The following is an 18,740-nucleotide window of genomic DNA, read 5'->3' as shown; positions in this document are numbered from 1 at the left end:
GATAAAATCTAGTTTATCATTTCTAACCAAGCTACTCCTCTATATACATTTCTTGTGGCACTAACCACAGACAGCCAACTCTCCCTAAATATTCAGAATAGGAAACAATAAATGCAGTATTATTTCTTCCTGTGTTAGATTATGTTAGTGAGAATATAGTAAATTACCACCTGTTTCACTTCAAGGATGTGTCACGGTAATAGAGCCATGACTACAAAGCACAAAAGAATTAAATAGTGCCTTGGGGGTGTTAGACAAGGACACTGACACATGAAACAATCTTCTGTTATTGTATTTTACAAATCTAACTGATGGCAGTTGCTACTGGTACAATTTAAATAGGAAGTGCCAGATTAATTTTTTTACTGGAAGAATATTTTATTTAAAATCAGCTATGATCCTAGCAATACTTAGACAATAATAGTGGGAAAGTTTCACTGAATGACTAGAATTGCTCCTCTACTATTATTAAAGTTATGTATCTGTTTTCAGAAGAACAGTGAGAGCACAGTATTATCTTTTTCTAGGATTTCTATTCCAAACAAGTCCAGATCAGTGGAAGAGAAGCCAATAGTATTTGATGTAGGGATCTAACTTGAAAAATGTGTACCTATCACAATTCTTCCTTACATTTTATAACTGTAAACAGAGTGAATACAGACTGAATAAGCTTGGAAAACTGGAGCTGCCTTTCTGTCTTCTAGGTGCATCTCACACCAATACTGGGATGCAGATAGATTGGTGGGGAGGGATCTGGGAGCGAGAAGAGGGGGACGATAGCATGCTCACCCTGCTTGTGCTACATTGATTTTGTGGAGTAGACATTATAGACAGCATTTTAGTTTGTTAGTCTAACCCCTTTTATAAAAATTTTAGACATTAAAAAAATAAAAAGGAAAAATTCCCTCAGAGCAAAAAGGTACATCAAGAGTAACATATGTATAAAATGCAAAGAGAGAAAGGTAGCATAAGTGATGGGAACAGAAACATTGCTACGATTTTTACTTACAATTCCAGAGTCATGTTTTGGTCTTATATTGTATAGTGACTTCCCCTTTTTCTGTCTGCAGACTTCCTCTGCTTCTTTAACTCTGAAGAGAGACAAAACTTATAAATATTCCTTTAGAACAAAAATATTTCCAAATACAGTATATAGCTTACAAGTTCAGGCCTGAGGACACAAGTGGGTAACTTTATTCCCCATATTTTCATTCGCATGCTCCATAAAATAGCGGCTGCACTCTGGCTGTTGTTGCCATACCTTCAGAGTCTGGCACTTACAAGGAAATTCATAATCAATGGCACAGTCTTCATCCATTCCCTACCTCAGTAATTTAACAACAGTTAAAACAAAGTTTCCCACCAGCCTATCTTCCCTTTCACTCAATTTTGCTTGCAGCTAAATGGCAAAATACCTTAACCGCAATTTCCAGTCTTCACTCGAAATAAAAATGGAAAATTAACGTGTAACATGCAATTTACAACCAAGGTGGTGCACACCACTGTACACAACCCTTTCTTTCCAAAGCTGAGGGTGAGCAGCAAGGCTTACATTGCCACTAGGGATAAATGCACTTGGGCTGCTTGGATATAAAAAGACCAGCAGGTTCCAGAAGTGAGCAAGCTTCCTGTACCAAATTAGGTACCAAATTAGGGCCTAGCAAAATGCCAGCAAATGCCACATTTCTGATACGTGTCCTTTTAGCCGTGCAGATAGAGAACAAACTATGAAAAGCAAACGGCTATAGTCAGAAAGGCAGCCTGCCAGAGTCAGTCTGGTGTATTCTATGGCACACTGTAAAATGTTTCTTTACCATCTTTACTCATTTTATAGATCAACCTTACAAACAGACATGGTTATTGAAACACTGATAATACAGATTTAAGTTATGAATTCTCTGAGCTTCAAAGAATTACATAAAAACTTTTTTATATGATGGCATTAAATGGTGTGAGATGTGTATTTGTTTACGACAGATGAGAATATTATTTATAAATAAGAAAGTAGAAAATAAAAATGTAAGTCCTGTATTGGTTTGCTCTTGCCAACAATATAGACTTTAGATGGCACTTACTCTGCCTTTTCATCATTATCCAACAGTGGGAAAAAAAAAGAAATAACAGTAAAATGATATTGAAGTAATGATATATCCTTGGCTGGTTCCTTGCGGTTCATCTCCAGACCACTTGCATGTCTGCTATTTCACTGAGGCTACACAGGGCAACGTGAGAATCTGACTTTGTGTTATTATTATGCTTAAAAATTTTTTGTGTGCGTGGTAAGGACCAGATTTTGAAAATAAGACTCCAGCTGGGTCTGCTAAGCACATTAAAAAAACCCCGCCTTTGCATTCATCTCTCCTTTATCCAACTTCACCAGACACACCTCGTTCTTTTTATAAGTTTCAATTTTGTACTTTCAAAAATTAATTTAAACATCAGTTCTTTTCAAGCATTTCCAACAAGCTGCTCTCTTCATTTGATGGCCCTATGTTTTATTAATGTAGGAAGATCTTTACATGCACAAGTGGGGGAAAAAAGGTTTTGAAACCTATTATTTTGAAGCTGTAACATTTTCTATCTGAGTGCATATCAGCTAGACTGCTGCAGCATAATACAGAACAATACAGAATAGAACCATCAAACAGCAAAGTAATTCACCTTTAAAAAGTATTTAAATAGATCCAGTAAAAGTGTCAGCCAAAATGTGGTGATAGCTTTAAACAGATGCTTACGGAAATGATACAAAATGCAGTAAAATTCAAAGACACATTCTCATTCCTAAAATGCCACCTTTTCTTCTGCTTCATGTTTACTTACATCCAAAGGAGGTGTCAGACACATTCCAACCCATCAGAAGCCACTCTTACAAAGACAAATATAAAATATCATGTCTATCATGTAATTTCCTTTTTTTTTCCCAATACAGCTATAGCGTTTCCTTCACTGACAGAAATAATTTAAATTAGAAAAGAAAATGTTAATTGGGAGTAAATTAGTATCAAATCCCAGGGGCTGTATGAGTACTATCAAGTTTATCAAAATGACTGTGTCAAAGAAGAAACGTAATATATGCAGGTATTCAGACTACTCGTCACGACCGCATACGTAACACACAAAAATATTTACCAAACCAGTTCAGACAGATCCAGATGTTATTCTCAGGAAATGTCAGGGAATCTTTAGTTCCAGTCTTTGTCCCATTTAAACATGCCCTTCCAGGACAGATTATCCACTGCTTGTCTAACATACCAGGACATAAAACAGCACAGATTTCTGTGTGTCTAATTTTAATTCATAACAGAAGTCCTCATGCAGAAAGTGAATGTTGATAATGCAGTGATAGGGCTTATTTTCTAAAAGAGCAGGTCCCATTAAGTGCTACAAGCATAACATCTGTAGATGTTCAGCTTCTCTAGAGACAAAGCTGTTTGGAGAAAAGCTGTCTCTGCTTGAAACAGCACAATGTTAACAACAGTTCCACTCTGAGAGAGGAAGTCAGGTGAGAGAGGACGTCTGAACTTCTGTGTCCCTTAGACTGCACTTGAAAAGTGATCCGCAACCTCCAGACTGATAAATGACAACATCAAGCTTGTGCTACCCATTTTTCTAGGATTACGTACTTGTCTCACTTATATGGTTGCTGTCCTCAAGTTTTTGGGAGTTTTTGCAAAATTCCTTGGAGTTTAAGCCTATTTATTCATACTGAGGGGAATGCAGAAGATGAGAAGGATTACTCCCTAATGCACTTAAAGCTGAGAGCTAGCAGCCGCTCAGTTCCAACCATATCACTGACTCACTGTGTGGGTTTGGGACAGTTTGCTGTCTCCTGGCCCCCATCCTGTTCCCTGTGCAGGAAGATTGAAGTGGTTGGACAAAGATTCACTGAAGCCATGTATACGTCTTCACCAAGAAATGTCATTAGAAGTTTAAAGATAGAATCATAGAATCAACTAGGTTGGAAAAGATCTTTAAGATCATCAAGTCCAACCTAGCACACTAATGGCTCATTGTTGGGAGACTTAGTTTATGATCGCATTAAAACTGGAAGTGTGGAGAACTGTATAAATCTACAGCTGTATCTATAAAAGTCGTCAGACTGGTGAAATATAGAGATAAAGGCAATCATTCTCCTTCCACAGGGCTAAATATTAAAACAGTAAAACTGATATCAATTTCTGCAGTGTGCAAGTGTATTTTCTGAAGGTTGATCATTCAACCAAATTAGGATTTTATTAAATATACAATTAAAATAATCTAATTCTTCTGGAAGAGCAAAAGGATGAGTTTTGATATGAAGAGAATCCTCTAAGCTGCAAGATCTAGAAAAGCAGACAAAAGGTTACCTTTGAAGTAAGGACAATCGTCTTAATTCAATCAGAAAATAATTGCCACTGTCAATTTCTTGTCAGTCTCTTGGGTTTTCTCCACTGACCCTGAATGTTTCTTCATCTTCCCATCCATGAAACTAACAACATTTAGGGAAAACCACTTTGCTTCTGTCAGTTCATGCCTGGTTCAAGTTGTATTTTTCACAGTGGTAAAGTCCCACATACCTTCCTCTTGCTCAGGCTTTTCCTGCACTACTCCCCACTGACTTCAGTGAGACCCTGATCAGCGTGGAGCTGCAAGATAATAATCTAGGACCAAAAGGTGCAAAAGCTATATGAACACTAGTGGTTATATCAGCACGGTTGGATTAACTATTCAACTATGGTGAGCTGCTAGAGCTTAATGAAGAAATTAATGGATCTAATTCAATACTGGGAGGAGGGAAGAGGATATTTAGAGAAAACAACACAAAAGCTTTTGTGAACCTCCTAGCAGAAACAAAAGGGGAAGCAATTGTAGACAATGACCTATTTCCAGGCTCCAGGCCAAAGTGACACTGCTGCTCTGCGTTGTCAGCCTAGACAAGCAGAGAGTTATTTAACTCTCACTGTAGTAACCTGAAGAGCAAACGTATTGACAGCAGTGGACTCAACATCAGGCCCAGGGCACATTCCATAAATACTTCTGGAAGCGTTCCTAACTTGAATCTGGACAAATATATGTCCTTAAATATTGAATTCAGCTAAAGCACTGCTTGCATTATTTCAGAAAGGATATACTTTCAAACAGCCCCAACAATAAGAAAACATGTAGGGAATGTATAACAGTGGACAATCCACAGATCAGTTTAAAAAAAAATAAAATCTACAAGTGAGTGAAGAGCTGGTCTCTTACACACCCCCGAGAATTCAGGTCTCAAAATCTGCTACTTAAGATTCAGAGTCTAATCATTGTCACTTGTAACAAAAGAAATAGTTTGTTATTTCCATCATAACAAAAAAACCACTTCTCTGGCGCTTTCACCTCCTACCTCTCTTTATTGTGAGACAAAAATGTTCAACCTATGATTAAGTTAGAAGACAGTCTGTAAGATGAATAAGCAAGTTACACTTTGGCTTACACACAGGAAAAAGAAACCAGACATCCTTACAAACCCAAAAGACAAAGTATCTTTAACTACCTTCTAGACCAAAAGCCAGCCTGGCCACAACCTTATCAAGGGTTAGAAACTTTCTGTCATCATTCAACCCACTGAGGGGGGAGAGGAGCCACTTCGCTGCCACTAAACATTAATAATTTTGTCCAAAGTATCTGCGGTAGACAGATTCATTTCCTACTGGCTCCATCTAGGCTTGGTAGCCTTACACTTCACTAGTGAGCACTACAGTATGACAAATGTAAGCACAGTGAGAAGACTGGAAGATAATATTCCTGTGAGCAGCTCGGCTATTTAAAAAACTCCCATGATAAACTCAGGCATTACTTTTACAGTTTGACAGTGTATCTCATGAAATCCAAAAGACATTTCTCTGCAGATATTCTCTATTTTCTAACATAAAACAAAGCTTAGGCAATACTCTTTATGCTACTAAGTGCTTATTATCAGATGACCAAAAGGGGTGTTGCCAAATATTTTATTTAGCTTTGCCTGGGTTAGTGGTAATTTGTATATAATAATTACAGCGCCTTCACAAATAAAAATTAATTAAAAAATCCTCAGCAAAAGTATCAAGTGCCAGACATCTTTAAGACTTCAGGAGCATAAAATTCTAAAACTCTTTCTTTGAAAACTCCTCCAGATTCTTTGATCCAGTTACTAAATATTGAAATGAGTTTCTTTTTAGCAAAAAAAAAAAGTGATGACATAGATTTGATTCAGTAACTGACTGCAAAGACTTCATACAGATAAGAAGCACACTGTAATGTACACAGTCCCATCAAACTGACTGATGAAACTACTGCCTACCAACAAAGAGAATACGTATTAGACTACCTTGATACCCCTGCCAGCTACTTGCATGCTTACTTCAAGGAACACGAAGCAGACAATGGCTGCCCAAAAGAAGCAGTGATTAATCATACTTTGGCTCAGAGAACCATGGAGAAATTAAAATCAAATTAAATCAAATTTAAATGTTTTAATCTGGCCACTTAACACAGAGACTAACCTGTAGCAGGGCCCTGAATAAGATCCCTCTTCTGTCAACAGTGTAGAGTACACTCTGGGGAATACATTTCAGATTTTCTTCAGTATGCATTATGTCAAGTGGGCCTAAAATAAGGTTTCAAGGCCAACTGAAATTGAGGTCAACTGAAATGAAAATGAGGTCTTCCCACTTGCAGTCTTACTGCAATCCATAACACACTTAAAAATACTCTGAAGGAATTTCAATTCAGAAGTATTCAGTTTCACTCAGTTCTATCTGGTAATCATATTCTTGATGATCTAGGGATTCCACTCTTAGCTGTGCAGAGATACACAGATGTGCATAAATACAAAAATGTCAGTTTGTTGAAACATGTTTTAAAAATGATAACTCCAACATTAAAGAAAATTTCAACTCAAAAATATGATGATGTAAAGAATTAAATTGTTAAGTGTTGCTATGATTCAAACAAACTATGATGTGCATATACCCACTTAAATGCATTACTTGATTTCTGCCATTGAAGAATTCATATTTGTTTCTTGTCAAAGTGATCTGTATTTCAGGCTATACCTGGCTACCTTCAGGCAAGATGGAAATCACTTTCATACTGACTTTGCATATGAAACTTGAGGTTGCTCTAAGAAAAGATAGTCATCACCTTCCTTTGTTTTTTTGGAACTGAAGCCAGCTCTCAAAGAAGCTGGCTGCATTTTGGGCTATTTGGTTAGGAAATTCAACAGGAAATGATAAGGGAAAGGAACAAGACTGGAGGTGAAGTAAAACTGGTAACATAATCAGCAAGCAAAAGAATGGAAACTTGTGAGTGACCGGAAATGTGAAACTAAGTTTGCTGCAAAACATTTTTAAGCATCAGATGAAGTAAAAGAAGGGAAAAATGCAGTACACAAGACAGAATGAAAAAAGTCTCAATGAACAGACTATGTGGAGGAGATGACTACCATAAAGAAGATATGGAAGCATACCCTGGATAGCTGAATTACTACACTGGGTATACTGGTGCTACTACATAGCATAATTTATAGCTACAAGACTGGCAGTACGAGCGAAGATGAGAATTGAGTGAATAAAAGAGATCACTGGAAAAAAAAAAAAAAAAAAACGAAAAAAAGTAATAGTCAGCTAGAGAGCCACAGAATTAGAGATCTCCAGTGCAGTGCCGTGCAGTGCAGTGCAGGAGGTGGGAACATGAGAGGCTTCCAACTTTGCTGCATCAGGTGAAAATAATCATATTAAATGTTGCCCATACATAATCATGTAATGACTGAAAATGACTGCAGACATTGTGAAGCTCTTCCCAAAAATGTGAAACAAAACTCCCTGATATTAGACTATCCCTGTACTCATACCATAAAACATGAACACAGCCATTATCATGCCAACTCCATGCCCTGGTTGAGCAAACGCTCAGTATCCAAAGAATCTAACATCTTCGGTAGTTTAGGACCAGTCTTGGTTGCTGGTAAATTTTAAGTCTTTGTGAGCATTGCAAACTTTTGGGAACTAGTATTCTAGTGACAAATGCTGCTCATTTGTAAAACATTGTAATATTTTATTGCACCTCAAGTGCCAGTGATCACTTTGCCTGGGAATGAAAACATCACAAGTATAGAAAGTGTAGCACCTCTTGTCAAAAAATGGGGCTAAAATATTTAGTGGTATCATATTTTTCACCAGTATGCAAATATCTATTGAGTATGTGGGGCTGATTTTTATCATAAGCAAATGTCATTCTTTTTTCAAGAAGCGATGAACAGGAAAGAGTTAAAATAACTGAAAAGATCCCTGTATGTCACACCCAGTCTGACATTACAGCCGTGAGAACAACCTGCAAAATTCATAATGATATGACTGGTATCTATCTCCTTTTATGCACAACACACATATTAGGATGCAATGTAACATACCAGCATACTACAACTCCATCAAGTAAATAAAGACTGCTGAAAAGTCCTTTTGCTGTTTATGTGGGGCATTCTGGAATTTGGCCTCATGCAAGTCACAAAAAATGGGAAAGATAACAGATTTCTAATTAAGTTTTTACTAGATTTTTCACTCTTTTCAAGTTTACTATTTGTATGCACCAGTTGGCTTACAGTTGCAACTGCAAAGCGAAATATTTGTTTCTGCCTTACAAAACACAGTATTACTTAAAAATGTTAAACTGCGGTATTTAAAAGATTTTTCACCAAAGATCCAGATTGAGACACTTATCTCCAAATGCTCGTATTTTTTACAAACCTTTCCTTCAAAAGCAATGCTAAAAATTGAAGTCATGTCTCTCCTCCCTGAACCAAGAAATGGTGGTGTTTTCACTGAAGAAAGGACTAGTTGCTGAAAGTGCACAAGGGAAGGAAAAAAAAAAAGTACTGAAATGTTGAGCAATTTCCCTCAGCTGGACAGCAAATTGTCTCTTTGTGAGGCATTGCCTCAAAGGACTGTTCCTAGCTTCTCAATCTTTGGGGTGTTTAGGTCTCTTTTAAGTAGATTTTCCAATGCCTTTAACAGTATTTTCTGATCAGAAAGCTAATTTATTTAAGTTACATCTTTTGAATACTCCCAAAACCTGATGATCCTTTTAATTATTCAACTAAAAATCATGTAAGCTGCATTGTGTTGAAATGTCATTATAACTATTAGTCGTAAAACCAAGCTTACCAGCATGCAACTCAGTTGATTAGAGAGCAATAAAGACATTGAGATTAAAGTTCCCAAGTCAGAAAATGTATCTTTCCATAACCACTTATGAACATAAGGCTTAGAGCTTTCAGCTGGCATTGCAACAATACGCCAAGCAAAATGTGATCCCAGTAAACATACTCCACGTTCATCGTTTCCCTCTCACGTTGCCACACCATATACATTCTTCTCCTCTTTCCTTCCATCTCCACATTTCTTTGCAAGTGCACACTCCCATGTCCCCAGATTTCTCACTCTCAAGTCTGACTCACTGGTTCCTATTATAAGCGTTAACAAAATATCCCTTAAATTATTCTAAGAGGACATTGCTCGTGCTATGGGATTTAATGCCCTCCTCTGCAAGCAGAAGTGGCAGCTTACCAATATGCTCCTCACTGTGCAATGTACAGATATCCAATGCCAGACTTTAAATTGCTCAACAGCAAGTTTTAAATCATCCTGCCGAGGAGTCTGTAGGGAGACATACCAGTCTTTTTGCAGAGGGAGATCAATGAGCTGTGGAGACACGCTGGCCAGGAATCTCCCTTTCATCTAGATATACACAGTGTGACACACCAGGTGCCAGCTTAACTGCTATTCTTATGGGAATGGGCAACTTTTATATTTGAGAGACGAGTGCATTTTTTTGAGTTTATAGATTATTTTGAATGTGTCAAAGATTTATCGTGGGAGTTAAAGGGTCGAAAAAGTCAGCCAAAAGAAATTCTCAAGCTTAGTATGATGCAAAGATATCAGGGACTTGATCCTGTTTATGAACTCTCCTCTGCTGGCATTCTTGACAGTCTTTGTTCTGCAACATGATTCTTCATAAATGCAAGGGCCAAACTGAGCTTATGAGCAGTATATGCCTTATGTACACACTTAGAGGGCACTTGTCTCTTTTTTCTCTTTTTCTCCCTTTTTCTCTTCCCCTGCCCCTTCCAAAATACAACTTTCTTCCCCCTTTTTAGGTGTATCTTTGCAGGGTTGCAAGCCTTCTGGAACAGCAAACAATCTGAAGAAATAGAAACATGTCCAGAGCTGGAGAGGACAAACAAATTCAATACCTCACTTGTACCCAGAGAAAGGAAACGTGGAGCTATGGCCCTACAGACATGTTTCTGTCTTATTATTGATCTGTTGCTAGCAAGATCTGAACTGGCATCTAAGGTCTAATGATATAGGTATTAACTTTTGACAGCAATAGAACATTTCTTTAAAACACAGAATTTCTTAAAGGACTGCTTTTTGTTACTGCAATGAGCCAGAGTGTATTTCATGGCCATAAAGAAAACCTGAAGTTGTAGTCCTAAAGATGGATCGTTGCTGTCCACACCAATATGATATTTCCTGATAAATAACTGTATTTTTAGCTACCACGGATTCGCAAATTCCATATTTGATTGACATGCCCAGCAGTTGCTCCTTTTCCCCCCTTCTGCCCTCCCCCTCCCCCTTTTTTTTTTACGTTGATCATAACTTTTCAAGACTTCCCTCTGTAGGTTATATTACATGTTGCCTCATCAGCTTTTTTATCTTTAAATTCCTAAGACAGGCTATCTTTTCCTGTTTCCTAGGAAAAGAGTAGTGTCAGCGCAACAGTTCTGTAGACCTCTGCTGAATATCAAGAAGAATTAAAATACATCTTGCTTTCGCATAATTGCTAGACTGGAATAGTGCATATAACACTGGATAGCTCTACCTCCAAAATATAAAGAAACTGGGGTGGGGGTGAGTTAAAGACAGAGATTAATGAGAAAAGAGTCAATATATTTATGTCAGTTTGTACAAGAGACTTGCTCTCACTACAGGAGAAAGAAAGGCATTTGAAGATTGGTGGTGTGATTCCCTGAGTTTTCCTAAGAAGGTGACACTTTTGCATAGCTGCCACTGCAGCTGTGTATTACCTGACAGCACATATTCAGAGAGCAACATGCATCTCCAAGTATGCAGCAACCAAAATACATGTATAGATAATAAGGATGCTGAACCTGAGGCTTGCAAGATTCAAAATAACACTTCTTTTTTCAAACAGCATTGAAAAAGTATTAGGGAAAATATTTCAGCTCTTCTGGGCTTCCCTGTTTACCACACGTAAAGTGCAAGCTATACTGATAGATACCTTTGAAGAGTTTTCAAAGAATGAATGCAAAGCATAGATTACATATGATACATTAAACACATAATGTAATGAAAATGCTAACAGCAACATTTTAAAACTCAGAACATGTCCTGTTAAGTTTAGTTAGGATTTTTTAAGTGAAAATTTTCACTTAAAATGATTATGTCTTTATGGAAGACGCAGCATCAGAAATTTCAACCTCCACAAAATATTTTTGAGAACTTTATAAATACCCCAGATAACATTCCTATTGGAATGCTCCAGTTAGCCTCGACTACAGCATGACCATAAAAAAATAGTGCTGTCCAGAAAACCTTTTGGCAGACCTATGCTTTCACTGTAATTTTCAGGTGCATTTTTTCTTTTTATTGCTACTGTACTTAACAGTTTATCATGGATAATTTTCTCTACAGCTGGTATTTTCTAGTTCTGCTTTATTTCAAGTGAGAGAACTGAGTGAAAGCAGTAAAAAACTTCAGAAAAATTAATTTGTTTTTAACCTTGCACCATTTCTCTTCTTTTTTTTCCTCTCCCCTTCTTGTAAGGAAATTCGAAGCCTGACACTTCAGTGTTTATCTGTAGCGTATAAATTCCTGGCAAACCAATATACAAGTTGAAATGCCAAGTGAAAAGTGTTTAAAGTAAGAACTGGCTGACTGCTTTCTTTAAAACATACACTTTTAATCTATCAGTAACAAAAAGTAGGACCACCTTAGGAAATACCATCTATGAAAAAAGCCTTTGGGTAAATTACTGTAAAACCGTGTGACTCATATTTGCAGAGGCTAAATGAGGAACAGCCTCTCTTAACAGTCCATATGGAAACTGGGATATAAAATATTTTAGAATCATTGAGCATAAGAGTTTATTAAAATAAACACTAAGGTGTAACGGGAAAAGGCAAAAAAAACCCACCAAAACCAATCAGGGGTAAGAAACCAAGAAAAAAAAAAAAGTTATACATTTAATAAATACTTATAGTAATTAAAACATGCTTCATGAGGCATGAGGTAAAGGATTTACCAAAGGTGGCATACTGTAATACTTTAAAATGAAGTTTCACTGTATGTCACTTGATTTTGCCACCAATGGAAAACTATAGTTACTTTGACCATTAATATTCTAGCCTGCTCTTCAAATTTAGCAGTATAAAAACTTTGAAGAACATCAACTAAAGAGGAAAACCTAGTTTCATGAAATAATAACTTTTATTTTGGTGGAAATAGGCAGATCCCGTATTTCTGACACCTACAGATCTATTGATCTAGGCTGAGATTTTGAAAACCTCATTGTACATTCTTACACCTTTGAGCAACACTTATTTTTCTGTCAAGATTTTTCTCCTTTGACTTCTCAGTATCTCACATCATAGCATCTTGTCTTTTACTAAGAAAAGTGGAAATGTAAAATCAAGGAAAAAACGCCTGAAGAACAACTTCAGATTTTAGGCTGAACTATGATTGAAGGCAAAATACACTCCACTGCAGGCCCTTTTTCACTGTCATTTCCCTTCCCTGTCACATCCTGTATCTAGAGACATTTTGTAAGTTATACATGCTCAATTCTATTCAGGCTAAAAACACCCTTGCCCTAGAAGGGCCCAGTTGGCAGACACTTTCTTCCTCTGCTGCTTCAGCATATCCTCTAAGCATACACACATACTGAACTAAAATGACATTAAATGATTGTATCACAGTCCCATTCTTTTAAGCTTTGGATGTATACAAAAAATAGGAGAAAAAGGATTTGTGCTTTTTCTAGTTAATGTATTTTAAAGAAAAATATTTCACAGTGAGAAGCATCTGGAGGATTTTTGTTGATCTGTTATTAGAAAAATAGCCTACTATTTTGAACTGAAAGGACATTTTTCTTAAATATTGTTCTATAAAAAACAGATTAAATTAACCTGTATTAAGTTAGCAGCTAAATCCCTGCATAGGAAACCAAAGATAGTATTTAACTGTCAACTCAACTCCAAAGAGATATACTTAATTACGTAAAATTAAATCAGTCAGTGAAGTTAAATAGATCCCTGGAGAGCTGCTGTACTGTGTTAGCATTTGGAGCACACTCTTGCAATAGTTTTCTTAACCGTAAGGCTACTTGTTCCAAAATGTACTCACTTACGCAAAATACATATAGTATACATGATATTGATCACATAGGTATCTAGGGCAAGCTTTCCATAAACTCCTAAACAAGTAATCTCATGCCTGTGTCAAATACATAGGGTGAGTATTCTTGAAAGGGAGGCTTGGTTTTGTCAGACAGCAATCGTTTAATGAACATAAAGCTTCTATCCTGTTAACGTTAAGGCTCAGAAGTAGCTTCGTTATCTGTATCCCAAAGTCACTCCAGTTGCTAACAGATGTAGGATTATATAACAGTGTTTACAGTTTTCATGTTTGTATTTGTTTAATTTGTACTTTTATGACATGTATTACTTTTTTAACGACTGATTAATTCTTGGCATGACTTCTATAAACAAGGGCAACCACAATGCAGTATCTGCATGCAGATTAAAGCAAACTTCATAGCTCTTCTAATACATGGACCAGACACTATAGCTAATTTTTCAAAACTACTGTGTAATTTCTTTGTGCCATATATACCATACGTGCTCATGTCCATGGGCTGTGATTTGCAATATGGTTCAGTCTCAGACTTTTCTTAACATGGGGTCAGTTGACTTTATTCCTTCTTTATTCCTGCTTCCCTTCCCCTTTCCCTAGCTTCATTAGACAAATGTTTACTATATGTCATGCCTTGATGCCTTATTTTCACTAAATATAGTAATGGTAAATCTTTAATCAACTTTCAGACCTTGAATTCATAGGTACAGTGGTTACATGCTCTGATAAAAACACAGTTCCAGTAACAGTCTCAAAAAAATTTAGCATAAATTCATATTAATGTCCCATTCAAGAATCATGACAACTGCATGGGGTGTGTGGTGGAGTCTGTTAAAACAAAACCAAAAAAAACAAAAAAAACCTCCAAAAAGCATTCAATAGGTTGTGTGCTAACAAAGTAAAGCTGACTGGTTTCTGTGCGATTGCTCTCAATAACATTATCTGATAAAAGCCTTTAAACAAACAAACAAATGTACCTTTCTTGAAGAATAAGTTTGTTTTCCTTCTTCCAGAAGTCTTTGAAGTCGGAACTGAATTCGTGCCAAATACTGAAGAAGGAATGTGGGGAAACCTCTTTCTCTCCCATTTTTGTTTTCATACAGAAATAGGCTGCAGTTTCCAAAAAGCTGTCAAAAAAAGCAAAAACGACAAATGTTTCAGTACCCACTGATGCAAACATTATTTTTTTCTTACTTAATACCCACATAATACTTAATTATTCTTGGTAGCAGATCTAAAAGAATATAACAACAGAACAGTTCTGAGCTCTTCGTGTACAGATACACAATGTCAGATGATTTTCAGCAAAGTGGAGGTCTGGCATCTATCATAGGTTCTGGCTTGACCTAAGTATTTTCCATTTCAAAAGCTAAATTGAATGCACTGTCCACAGCCCTGCAAATCTGGATATCCACACCTGCCCTTATACTGCTTTTCTGCTGTGACTCTGTTTTCAAACCACAGAGTCAAAGGATTGTAAATAAAGTTCTTCAAGTTCTGTTAGACCTGTAACATAGCACAATAGGGTAGACGGCTTAGGCTGAAGCTCACACAGAAACAGTAAACCTCAAACCTGTTGCGCACTGAACAAGAAATGATGCCACAGAAAACAGGGCCAGGAGTAACTGTGCTAGAAAACAGGTGCCCATCATGACTCTATCAGAGTGAACTGACAACCCCTTTTCAGCACAGCAAGAGTAAAATAGTATATTGAACACAATAGCTACATCAAAAACAAGAACTGATCCTGAAACGCAAAGGTTATATTTCCAACACTCAGTGAGGACTGTGACTGCAATTGAATTTTACAAATTTCCAAGTTTGAACTGCTTCTGGTTTATCTGAAATATTAAAATATGTAGGAAAGTTACAGGAAGCTGTGGAAGAATTATTTCAAAAATTAATTGCTTGATTAACTATTATTCTATTTTGATTTCTGACAATGTTTTGTAAATACTGGAGCTTTTAAGAACATTTTTCTCGTGAAGCTCAACATGGAAACCTCTGAAGAACTGTTTATTTTATGAAAAATTCTATGGAAAGTTGTCTCTTGAAATATGATTGTAGATGCCTTGCTCACTGATCTATTACTACTTGTTGACTCCAATGATAATTTTCTATGAAATACACATCACAACTTTGATCACTTTAATTATGGGAAATTAAATGCAACTCCAGTAAAATGAAAATGTTATTTTAGTCACAGAAGTTGTATCTTCATTCACGGACTTTTCTAACTGAAGATAGACTGTTTTGATAATTGTTGTAATTTGAAGTATTTAATGGTGACAATAATATACAAAGATTCAACCATTCAGAAGGGTTAATCTCACAAAGTCTCTGTGAAACTGTTTGTCCTAAATACTAAATACTCCAGTCGCTTTCCCCAATATGAAAACTAATGTCTACATCAGTTATCCTATTTCTGAATAAAAAAGCCTACAGCTTAAAAATGTAACATCAGTTTACCAATCAAATTCTACACACTTTTCCCTCTTAATGTGTAATTCATTTTTCCATCAGCTGAAGCAAAATTAAGCTGTAAAGCAACAAAGATGTAGGGCAGAAAAATATAAAAGACAAAAAAATTGTCATTTTTAACCCACTGTGTTGATACTCAAATGCCACCTTACCCGAGTGTACCATTTCTTCAGCTCTCTCAGCTTACCATGACACACTGTTCTATAAGTCAGCACTTAGTTATTAAATAGAATAAAAAATAATATCCATGACAGCCATTAGTGATCTGCACTATATTTTGAACTTTTTACCTACTTCAACATATTTTGAACTTTTCGAAGACTGCAAATACATTAGGGAGATCATTTGGTTTTCTTCCCAGCCTCTTCCCCCAGACTTACAGCTCTAGAACTGGTTAGTGGGGAACTTTAGAATCATAGAATAGTTTAGGTTGGAAGGGACCTTCAAAGGTCATCTAGTCCAACCCCCCATCAATGAGCAGGGACATCTTCAACTAGATCAGGTTGCTCAGAACTACATCCAGCCTGGCCCTGAATGTGTCCAGGGATGGCACATGCACCACCTCTCTGAGCAACCTGTTCCAGTATTTTACCACCCTCATTGCAAGTTATATAAAAGCTGAATTTGATTTTTCAGAATAAATTTGCAGCATTTTTGAAGGAACATGAAGAAATCTGGAGGCATCAGCTGAGTCAATTACTTATTTTTAAGGAAGCTCTTTGAATGAAGGCCACTAATGATTCACAGAACATAGAAAGATCAGAAGTTAAAATAAGAAGCCTTGTTCTGAGAAACGTGTCTTCAAACCATTCTGCAATTGACAACAACGTGAAAAGAAATTGACAGTGAATGGCTGTCCTAAGCAATGCTTTTAAATTTGAGGTAACAAGCTAGAATTCCCTTACAAAAAAAATCCCAAAAAACAAGTCAAGACAAAATGAAATTCATACTGTACAGAAAAACAGCACTAACCTTTTTTTACAGACTTTGCAATTATTCCAACTATCCTCTGGGAGCAGGAGATAGCCAAAGTTTTGTTTCTAGTGACTGAAAACCTCCCTGAGGACCACTTTAATAACCAGTACAACCTTACACATGTATACAAATGTGTCTAAGAGCTGTAACTTATTTTCTAGGTTTATAGAGAGAACAGAAATGCTCATCCAGATTTCTTGCTTCCCTGGCAGTTACTTTGAGAGGTAAGGGAAATAAGCTGTTTGCGAAATGTGAAACAGCAGCAGCATAGCAGGTTGTCATTGTTAATACATCACACCTTTCTAACGCCCAGTAACAATGCACAAGACATCAAGTAAGACGTGAGGGCACAATTCTCCATGAATCAAATATTTTTTCTAAATATGCAGATCAAACAGCCATGACATTTAATACATTTTTTTTTCAACCAGAGAGGTCTACCCTTATTTAGGAGTTAAGTCTCTTAGAGTATATTTAAAAGACATATGGAAACCTGCTTGCTATACATTTGATGCTGTCATTTTTGTAGTAAAAAAGTGGCATAATTCACACATGAAAGACAAAACAAAGTGAATCCAAATGCATCAAATAATAAAACATGCACAGCAATAAATCCTCTATATTATCGCACTTTCTAAAGATTTGATTTGAAAATGTTTACATATGTCAAACTAGACATATCTCAAAGTTGATTCCAGGAGGGGACACACATTTTAAATACAAAGAGAAATTTAGATGACATTGCCATAACCCCAAGACTGCACATCCTTTCATACTTCAGCCAGGCAGCAAATACCTTTTCTCTGGTGCTTTTCAGTGGGGCAGCCCATTCAAATTTTTCTGTTGATCCTTCACCAGATTTTGAAACAAAACATCTGCAAATACCATTGATACTGTTCCTGACTATATGTGTAGGCACACAGACATTTTGAAGCAAATAAGGGACTGGAGTTCAGAAAGCTTAAGAAGTATTTTTAAACTAAAAGTTTAAAAGCTAAAGTTTAAATTTTTAGTTTAAAGCTGAAGTATTCCTATATCCAAATTAATTTCTGCATCATACAACCTTGGGAAATTAATCTGACCTCTCCAGATTTAATTTCACCTATCTGCAAAATCAAACATTTATTACAAATAGGAATTGCAAATCTTATTTAGTGTCCATTTCTCAAATGAAAAGGTTCTTACTTTTTCATACTCACAGCAAATGTCTTAAAATAAAAGAACGTGCATTGGAGAAGAGAGAGCAGTCATGGAAGAGGGAAGGAAGTGCATGTAAGTTATTTTCAGGGATGAAAAGAGGTAAAGGAGGTCACTGGCTTTGCTTCAAACAGCCTGACTTTGCAAACATGATTCTAAGCAGTGATGTTCACACCACTGTCTTATCCTGACATGTCAAACCCCAGAATTCTTTGAAAGATTTGAGACTGGGTTTCATATCCTTCATGCTGGCCCTGAAAGAGAATTAAATAACATCAACTCTCTCAAAACAATGGAAGAGATGCTCATCCCTAATAAGTAAGAAAGGAAATAAAATCAAGAAGGATGTTTCGTTCCTTTTCTCCTTTCTCGTCTTCTAATTTCCTTGGTTCAAGCGTTTATTTAATTCAGAAAAATCACTTCAAACTGAGATGAGTGAACTCAGTGCTTACTCAAATGTGGAAATTTGATGAATGAATCACTGGACTCTTCTGTGTGCTCTCTTGTGTACAACTATGAGACTATGTAAATGATTTTTCTATCTAGAGGGAAGGAAGGAATGGATGCACTAACAGCCAAACCAAATTTAGTGATACAAGAAAGAAAAGAAGACATTCACATTGCAAAGGGCTCACTGACAGCATTTCTAGCTAA

The 18,740-nt window shown here is 36.5% G+C and overlaps 1 protein-coding gene across 2 annotated transcripts in view; it reads right to left on the bottom strand.

Annotated features, from left to right (window-relative positions):
* The window catches only part of FMN2 (formin 2), a 158,677-nt gene that overhangs the window by 2,465 nt on the left and 137,472 nt on the right, over positions 1-18,740 (bottom strand). For both annotated transcript variants that reach the window (XM_057414483.1, XM_057414484.1), the window contains 2 exons: positions 14,411-14,560; positions 1,010-1,091 (listed from right to left, as the gene is read on the bottom strand). In XM_057414483.1, the coding sequence (XP_057270466.1) occupies positions 1,010-1,091; positions 14,411-14,560 (232 nt within the window). The remainder of the gene's footprint in view (positions 1-1,009; positions 1,092-14,410; positions 14,561-18,740) is intronic.

This window comes from Pezoporus wallicus, unplaced genomic scaffold, assembly GCF_028554395.1.
Source record: "Pezoporus wallicus isolate ANWC-B61680 ecotype Strahan unplaced genomic scaffold, APGP_CSIRO_Pwel_v1 contig_8042, whole genome shotgun sequence".
In the NCBI taxonomy this organism is placed as follows: domain Eukaryota; kingdom Metazoa; phylum Chordata; class Aves; order Psittaciformes; family Psittacidae; genus Pezoporus; species Pezoporus wallicus.
Note: the sequence above shows the minus strand (reverse complement) of the source record. Positions and strands in the feature narration are given on the sequence as shown.